Source organism: Schistocerca serialis, chromosome 2 (assembly GCF_023864345.2).
Source record: "Schistocerca serialis cubense isolate TAMUIC-IGC-003099 chromosome 2, iqSchSeri2.2, whole genome shotgun sequence".
Classification (NCBI taxonomy): domain Eukaryota; kingdom Metazoa; phylum Arthropoda; class Insecta; order Orthoptera; family Acrididae; genus Schistocerca; species Schistocerca serialis.
In genome coordinates this window covers 565,367,840-565,377,606 of record NC_064639.1, presented here as the reverse complement: position 1 = coordinate 565,377,606, position 9,767 = coordinate 565,367,840, and the positions used below count along the sequence as shown (strand labels likewise).

At 40.6% G+C, this 9,767-nt stretch overlaps 1 protein-coding gene across 1 annotated transcript in view; it reads right to left on the bottom strand.

Moving 5' to 3' along the window:
• Positions 1–5,920: 5,920 nt before the first annotated feature.
• LOC126456224 (brachyurin-like) overlaps positions 5,921–9,767 on the bottom strand; it is a 47,887-nt gene continuing 44,040 nt past the window's right edge. The window contains exon 5 of the mRNA XM_050091977.1: positions 5,921–6,091. Coding sequence (XP_049947934.1) covers positions 5,921–6,091 — 171 coding nt within the window. The remainder of the gene's footprint in view (positions 6,092–9,767) is intronic.

Below are 9,767 nucleotides of genomic sequence, written 5' to 3'. Positions count from 1 at the left end.
TTTGTTGAAGATAATCTGCTTTTTAACTTTGTCTTTGCCATATAACTTTTCACTTTACATTACTAGTATGCTTTGTCAGACTTAGAATCTGTTAATATGCAACAATGTTTGAAGTTAAATATCCAGTCAAGAACCAAGAGAACTTATTTAAACAGAAATTACAAATGCATTGTTATTGTGAACAGACGACACAGTGTTATTGTGTGTGTACATTCTTGCTTGTTAGTTGCACGATTACATAACGACTATAAGGCTCACATACTTAGAACATTTACCAGTACTGCTAATGAGATTTTAATGCAACATTTTGGTTTACTTGAAAATACATTCTGGATTTAAAGTACTTTCTGTGAGATACCAGATGACACAGTGGTTAGTTTATGTGACAGCTACACGATTTTATCACGACGCTTCTAATGAGCGACAATTTACAATGTTGCTTTTGCGGTGTTTCTGTTTCATATCAGCACAGTTTTTCTCAATTCTTCTGGAAAGTAAAACATGTTTTAGTAGTAACTTTTATGGTATAGCTACAATGAGACAGCCTTTTTCCTAGCACAGCAATACGTTACAGTATAGTACTTTCTTGATCACGGTACTGTACGTAATAACTAAGATATCTCTACGCATAGCATTTCACTTTTGTTTATTACGAGATAAGTACATTGACTTCTACAGAACTTTGATTGCGGACGACGACAATTACTACACTTGGCACATTTTTACCGTTAAGTAATGACACAGATTACCTTACAACAAGACGCACAGTTTAGCGCTACAGTACACGTATTTGAGTGATTAATTTTCTACTTAAAACATTTATTTTTAAAGATATTTGAAGTACAATGATACAAAGGGTTTCCGTGATACATTTCATTCCATTGCTGTAATCTGTAACACCTGAGGGTATAATTACATTAATCCTCAGGGGGGTACAAGTTTACTTTGTTTACCATGTGTCTGGCAAATACAAGGAGACCTAGCTAATATGGTATTTGCTTATACAACTTTACACATGGGTACCATATTTCTCTAACACATAAATTACACAGCTATCTGATCATTTAACTGAGAGAGACAAACATTTTTTTTTACTACGTCAGTGACAGATGTTTACGTAATTACGCAGCTGGATAACTTCACACTTATGAAATTGTATTTTGTCTGTACTGTGTGAACCGTTCATATTTTTGGAACCATTGTGATACTATGAGAGCTTTGAATGATGTATTTGGTATGGGATCATGATTTTTAAAGTACGTTTGAGGTAGATAACAATATTGAAATGAGCAGAGAATTTTTTTTAGGTTTTGAAATTGTTGGAGGAAGCTATGACGATTTTGAGAATTGACTGAGATGTTACAATATTATTACAACGGCGATGTGTATTATGCTGTTGAGATATGCTTATGATCAATAAGATGATGCAACCGTATATGAGGAATTTGATTATTCTACGTATTTCTTATGATGAAATATTGAAGAAGTGTTGACGAATATGTATATGTATAATAAGGTAAGGAATAGTGAATAGTGGTTAGGGACACTGATTTGTGGAAAAAGATGTTGGAAACCAAGAATCGTACTTTAAGAATTATGAAATGTGTGTACATGCGTGAATGTTTTACAATGCTGTCGAAAATTTTTTGGACGCTGTTATATTTATAGGATTTTGTTCCTACACATTTGCAACGCAAATTCTCGACCTGTGAAATTTTTTATATGAAACTGTAACTGTAGTGCAAACTGATGTCGTAAATATTTTGGTAAGGAAGGTAGGTCACTGTAAGCACCCAGCTGCGCGACAGTTGCCTGGGAAAAAAGCCATTAGTGTGTGCCTTTCAGAGGTACAGGTGGAGAAAAAAAATGGAGGCCATTTTCCTCGCTATTGACATTTCTTTGTAGAAAGCATCATAAATACGACATGCTCAAACTTGAAAACACATAATTACACTGTGGAGCTCTTAATTTATGATATTTACTGAAATGCCTAGTGAAATGACGAGAAATATTTTTATGTCTATACACCGGATTATGACTACTGTCTTTCTAAATTGAGAGATTTTTTTACAACCTTATGAAATGCCATATGGCTAATGAATGATGTTTCATGCCTACCTTTGTACATAATTGCTCATTTTCTTTAATATCTAGTTTCTAGCTGTACTGCAGCATTGGTTAAAATAAAATTTAATAGATGTACTAATATCACTATTTTCTGTCTACAGACCCAGTAAAGAATAATTTTATGATGTACTTTCGCAGAAAAGAGAGCACAAATAGACATTTCCCTTCACAGGAATGGCATAATTAATTTTTTTAATGACTTGGTACCTTTTTTGCAGAGTAAGTTTTTGTAATGCATCACCCTAGTGTTAAGATGTGACGTAGGTATTAAACATGGCCATTTTTACTGTAATATTTTTTCTGCTTGAGCTTTGTCATGTTTACATATAAGTTATTGCATTTGCTGCTGCTGTTTGCCAGGCATAATGTTACTGAATTTGACTTTGTATTACTCTGTTAAGCCAGTTTTACTATGGATTTATTTTCCTTGTTTGCTGAACATTTGAGAGCTACGTTGTGGAATTTTTCTGATAATATGTTATTTACTTTGTAAAGATGTTTAGACATTATTTATTCTGTTTTGTTGCTCATATGTGAAGGTGATGTTTCAAAAGTTATTCTGATCTTTATGTATGTACTTATGTCATAATTCCTGTAACACTGATGTATATGTTAGTTCAATTCTTTTGTAAAGCCCATATTACCACAAATGTTATCTGTATGGTTATGTTCTTTAATGATATATTTTGTACCTTTGTTATTGTATTCTCATGTTATAATACTGTAATTGACACCAGTTCAGCAAATTAAGTAACTTGTAAGCATTCATTTCACTGCACACATTTCTGTTGGTCATAGTATAGGCACAATAAGTAAAAAAAAAAAAAAAAAGAGGACTGTTAGCGCTCCCATGTGTGTTGATAAGTCAGCAAGGGACTGGTTAACAGCATTGCTGGTTCTAAGGACAATTCCAAAAACTTTGTGAGTACACAAGTGGTGGTTTATGGACTTACTATATTCTCCGCAAGACTCTTCGATGGTGATTGTGCAGCTGCACAGTCGCAACAGTTAGCTGCTGGCCGTCTCTACAAGGACTACAGTGGTTCTGCGTCTTTGATGACTCACCAATACCATTATTTCTACAAGGACTGCACTGGGGCTGCACCTTTGATGACTCACCAATACCATACTCTCTACCAGAACTACAGTGGGTCTGCTCTTTGATGACCTACCTACCAATTTTCTTCAAAACTTCGACTGACTCTGCTGTGGGTTTGCTCTGTTGTGGCCCATTACCTGTCTGCATGTCAAGAGTCAGCACTGTCTTTCCGTTTGAAGGACAACACTACTTCTTCAAGACTGCATGGAAATCCACTACTTCTGTGTGCATTTTCTTTTACTGCTCAGACTTTGAGAAAAAAAAAACACTGCAATTTTACTGTGATGAATGAACATCACTGTCTTTATGGACTGTGAGAAAGTTTTAGCTTTTGACCAACATTGTATCAATAAGTGTGTGCATTTGATTTCTTTGTTATTGTAATTATGAAAAATTTTATCAAATCATTATTGGCCACTGCCCAAAACAATTTGTAAAATTTTTTGTGGGGAGCATGGGGGCTATGCAAGTAGGCTGTTTAGGTTTTTATATTGGTAATGCCACATAGCGCTCTGTATGAAAATCACTGGCTGTGCTGTGTGCTGTCTGTGGCTGGTTTGCATTGTTGTTGGCTATTGTAGTGTTGGGCAGCTGGATGTTAACAGCGCGTAGCATTGCGCAGTTGGGGGTGAGCCGCCAGCAGTGCTGGATGTGGGGAGAGAAATGGCGGAGTTTTGAAATTTGTAAGACTAGATGTCATGAACTGCTATATATTTATGACTTTTGAACACTATTAAGCTGGCAGTAGTGGCGCTCGCTCTATTGCAGTAGCTCTAGTAACAAAAATTTTTGGTGTGGTAAGTGATTTGTGAAAGGTATAGGTTAATGTTAGTCAGGGCCATTCTTTTGTAGGGATTTTTGAAAGTCAGATTGCGTTGCGCTCAAAATATTGTGTGTCAGTTTAAGCACAGTCATGTATAATTTTTCTAAGGGGACGTTACAACATATACGAGGGTATTTCAGAAAGTAAAGATACAACGTACACCAGAGGAAAAGAAGAGTTTTGGCGAGCAAGTTGGCAACTCTGGTGTTAACCTTGAACCGTTAGCTTTCTCCTCGCGGTCGTTTGGCAGTTGAACTTTTTCTTCTGGTTGGAGTAGGTGGTGTTTAAAATGACTGCGCCGATTCAGAATCCCGCCAAATGCAAAGTGCGCTCCGTCATACGTTTTCTTAATGCAAAAGGTCAGCGACCAGCGGATATTCACGAAATTGTTTCTGTTTATGGGAACATTATGAATCGACAAAATGCAACGAAATGGTGTCGTCATTTCTCTGAAGGTAGGACCGATGTTCATGACGAACAAAGAACATGTCGGCCATCTGTGATACCTGATACCGTTCTTCAGAGAACGGAGGAAGCAATTCGTGCGAATAGACGTCTGACATTCAAAGAATTGCATCAGATCACACCAGATGTGTCAATGACAACTCTTTATGACGTTGTGACTGTGAAGTTAGAGTACAGGAAATTGTGTGCCCGCTGGGTTCCAAACTTTTAACGGAAGAACACAAAAAGAAAAGGATGGGCTTTGCACTCGACTTCCTCACACGCTATGCTGAAGCAGGTGACGAGTTCCTTGATCACATTGTGACAGGTGACGAGACATGGGTTTATCACCATACACCTGAATCCAAGCAACAATCAATGCAATGGCGCCCTTCGAATTCACCAAAAGCCAAGAAATGTGAAACGTCGATTTCAGCGAAGAAAGTCATGGCTTCTGTTTTTTGGGACAGACAAGGCATTCTTCTGTTGGAAATTATGCCTCCTGGAACGACAATTAATGCCGCTGCATATTGCCAGACTTTGAAACGTCTTCGAAGGGCAATTCAAAACAAATGCAGGGAAATGCTGACAAGTGCAGTCCGCTTGCTTCATTATAACGCTCGGCCTCACACAGCGCTCGTAACCAAAGCACTACTCAAACAATTCAAATGGGACGTATTGGACCATCCGCCATACAGCCCGAACCTTGCGCCCACCGACTTCCATGTCTTCCGTTACCTGAAGTCACATCCTGGTGGAAAATCATTCCACGACGATGAAGAGATCAAAGGTGAAGTTGAAATGTGGTTCCGACAACAGGCAACAACCTTCTATGACTGTGGGATACAAAAGCTTGTGCACCTACTTAACAAATGTTTGGATAACGGGGGTGATTATGTCGAAAAATAACAAATAATCCAGTTAATAAGATGTCACTGACGTTTTCTAAATAAATTTTGTATTTAAGGACTGCGAGTCATTGGATCTTTACTTTTCGAAATGCTCTCGTACAACAGCAACAAACAAAACAGTTTCACAGTACGTACTTCATTTACGAAACTAGCAGGGAAGTATTACAATCGAGTTGCTTCTGCCTGCTTCCAAGATTAGCTGTGCGTGATTGGTAATGACGAATAGCGTAAGGACTCTTTTTTTTGGGACAATTTGCAGCTTTGAAACAACATGGCTGCCTTCTTAAGTGCCATTATCTATATGTTTCGTACATGGAACTGAAATAATGGAACTCATAAAGAAGTTTACAGATGAACTGTGTGTGTAATTGACGCATTCACACTCTGGTTAATTAAGGATCAAGAAATTAATAAATAAGACACTTCATATACTGAATTATTTATTTGGGGCTCTGTATTGTTCACAGTTCCTTCTGTCGAGGAATTTGGAAATAGCTTGTGATGAACGTGCTGCCTTTACGGAATGGTGATGCCGGCAGTACTTGAGATCCAGTCGAGGAAGTAGGTGACCCTGGTGAATCCGGCCGGGTCTCCGCTCGCACAGCCATTGCCCGAACCCCAGCTGACGATCCCGATCTGCGTGTAGCTTCCCTGTGAGCCGACCACCAGCGCGCCGCCGCTGTCGCCCTGAAACGTGACCACAGTATAATCTCTGGCTGGTGGGAGCCCCAATCAGGTATTCCCCAACATAGTAAAGTGTCACTCACTCAAGATGTACGCGGAAGGTAAACACACAAATTCTAAAATAGTAACTCCATAAGTTCTTGAAATCCTTTTCCTCGAATGCAACTGCCATTGTGGCGGATATTCGCTGTCTGTTCAAAAGTACGCGAGCCTGTCCGCCATGGCTTGAAACTGTGCTGGGACACTTTCAGTCAGGTGTCTGAACGTATGTGGAGGAATGCTAGCCCAAAACTATAGGAGATTGTGCTGTAGGACGCTGCAGTTTGAAGTAATGGAAGTCGACCAATAAGTGTTCCATTGTGTTCAGGTAGGGACTATGTGCAGGCTAATCTGTTTCAGGAATGCTACTGTCCACAATCTATTGCCTCACAGCTACACCTTTATTATAAGGTCCATCGTCATGCTGAGACACTCATCGTCTGCTAACTGTTCTTCTACTCTATGAAGCACACGATGCTATAAAATACACTGACGAAAGAAATACTGCAACACGAAGGTGTCCTGCGACATACACGAAAACTGGTAGTCGTGTTTCTACATCTGAAAAATGAAGTCTACTCAAATTTCGAGCTATTCGCATAAGAGCGCCGCTAGTAGCGTCACTGTGAACATGCAATTCAGGTTTGCTTTAATTACATGCTGTAAAGGTCGTGAACCTTTGAGATTGAATGTGAGTTGATTGCAGTCAGGGATGCCTTTAAGGCGATAAAGACGCCATATTGAACAGGGTCGTATAATAGGGCTGCAATAAGCTGAATGTTGCTTCTGCGATACTGTAGAAAGACTTGGTAAGAATGTAGCCACTGTGCATGATTCCTGTCAGCGGTGATCACGAGAATGTACAGTCGCAAGAAGACCGGACTTGGGATGGCCACGTGGCACTACCGGGAAGGAAGACCATCGTCTTCGGCGTATGGCTCTGGCTCATCGTACTGCACATACAGCAGCAAACTGAGCAGCAGTTGGCGCCACAGTGACACATCAGTTACTTCAAGAACAGCCCCGAGCCAGACGCCTTGTAGCGTGCGTTCCACTGACCACAAACTGCTGCCATTTGCAACTTCATTGGTATCAAGCGAGAGCTCATTGGAAGGCAGAGTGAGGTATGTTGTGTTTTCTGGTGAAAGCCAGTTCTGCCTTGGTGCCGGTGATGGCCCTGTGTTGGATTGGAGGAGGCGTGTTAAGTGCCTGCAACCAACCTGTCTGTGTGCTAGATACACTGGACCTACACTTAGAATTATGGTCTGGGGTACGATTTCGTATGACAGTCGTTATCCCAAGCTCCCTGACTGCAAATTTGTAAATTAGTTTGGTGATTTGGCCTGTTGTGCTGTCATTCAAGAACAGCGTTCCAGAGAGTGTTTCCCGACAAGATGACCTTCACGCACATTCCGCCGTTGAAACTGAACACGCTCTGCAGAGTGTCGACATGCTACCTTGGTCTACTCGATCAGTAGATCTGTTTCCAATAGTGCACGTGTGGAACATCAGACGACAACTCCAGCGACATCTACTAACAGCACTAACATCCTGGTATTGGACGAACAAGTGCAGCAGGCATGGAACTCCATCCCACAATCTGACGTGGAGCACCAGTACAACACAATGCATACACGTTTCCATGATGCATTCAACATTGTGGCAGTTACACCGGTTATTAATGCTCCAGAATTTCACATTTACAATGGCTTATCTTGTGCTTACAATAACCTGCAATCTTGCAGTATTAATCTCTTACATATACTACATAGACAAGTGTACTAGAAAAATTTCATTACACTACATAATTTGTTGGTGTTGCGATTTTTTTCTTCTCGGCCTATGTTCATATCTTTCCTATCTAGTGTTTCCTTAAGCACAATACGGGCATCACACTCTAACAAGACTCCAATACCATAACGCCACCTTCTCCGCACTCCCACTGTCGGCACAGACAGGTAACATTCTCCACGCATTTCTCAAACTAAAATCCTCTTTCATCTGTTTGCTCCAGGGTACAAAGTGATTCAAGCACTCGTTTCCACTCGTACACTGCCCAGTGGCATCGCTGTTTGCACCTCCACGAGCGTTGGTTAGCAATAACTACAGAAATGTGTCGCTTCTGAGAAGCTGCTCGATAATTGTGTGCTTTGAGTTCGTGCAATTTTTTACATCCTCCGCAATGCTCTACCGTTCCCGTCCGTCAGTTCAGTAGATCTACCTGGTTTGGTTCAGTTGTGGCTCTACCGTCACGCTTCCACTTTACAATGACGTCAACGACACTCGACTTGGGCAACTGGAGAAGCGTTCAGTATCTCCAATGGATCTTCTCAGGCAACATCCAATGACTATTCCATGCTCGATGTAACAGAGGTATTCTGACTAACCCATTCGTCTGTCATTGTTTCTCTGCTGGCAACACGATACTCTCCCCCTCCTTTTATACACTCGCATCCACCTGACATCCAGCAGTCAGTCCCGCATTACGGAGGGGTGTCCGGATAATTGTCATCTGATGATGTGGAACTGTGCCGAGTCAAGGTTGCCCAAGCAAATATCTCATTTCCCTTTTCGCACCGCTGTCATGTCAAACCGCGTTCACACTGACAATCGTTTGTCTCCATGTACCTGAATGCCTTTGCTTGAGCTAGATACTCATTCCTTATTGTGAAGTGTTATGGAAGTCTGTAAATACCCTCTACAGGTTCTGACTGTGATGATGGTACAGATTACCAATGAAGAGGATATGTAAGAATACTCGCTTCTTTGTGCAACAAAGTGATGCCAGCACAGAAGCTGGGAGACCCCAAATTGTTATCATCGTCAGCAGACCATAATTGGTAATATGAAATTTGGCATTTACACTTACGCCTTTTTCCTTAGTTGTTTCCGTACCGAAGTCCAATACCTGAAATTGATACATTTCTCTTTCTTTACCACGGCTAACGGTACGCATCCTCATCAAAGAAATACAACCATCCCTATCGTTAACCCTTAGATGAGCTTATTATTATGGAAGATCTGCAGTACGTTTAGCTTCACACACAGTGTAGCCCATAAGGCAGGGAAAACTCCTACCGTGAGTAATATTAGCTCGGCATCGTGCGAACAAAAGTGTATCAGATTCGGAAATGTTGTTAATATCTTTGGACACCGAGGGTGCAGCATCAGCTTTTCATGAACGATGAATGTTGTGAAGTATTCCGAGGATCGTTAGTAATTCGGTATTGTGAATCATTCGGTGGAGAGGAACGATCTTCATGATTTCAGACCATGAGTATAGTACAGATACGCAGTGCACTGTCTCCTCTACTGTTCATCACTTTTATGGGCGATGGAATAAAAAACAACCAGAAAAGTTTTATTGAAATTAATGCAATTGGATTTGCAGATGATATCATGATCTGAGGCAAATCAGAAGAAGGAGTTCAGAACAGATTCAACGTGTGTGGAAATCAGCTCCTAGAATACCTTCATATCAGCGAGACCAAGGCAGAGGCGACAGCATTCAATGTAGACGAGCATCACGCGATTGTGAGACTAGGACATCATCAGCTACAGTTTGTGGACGGTTTCCCGCACCTATATAGCATAATCTCCAGGGATAATTCGATGGATAGAAGACTACGAACAAAGTTCA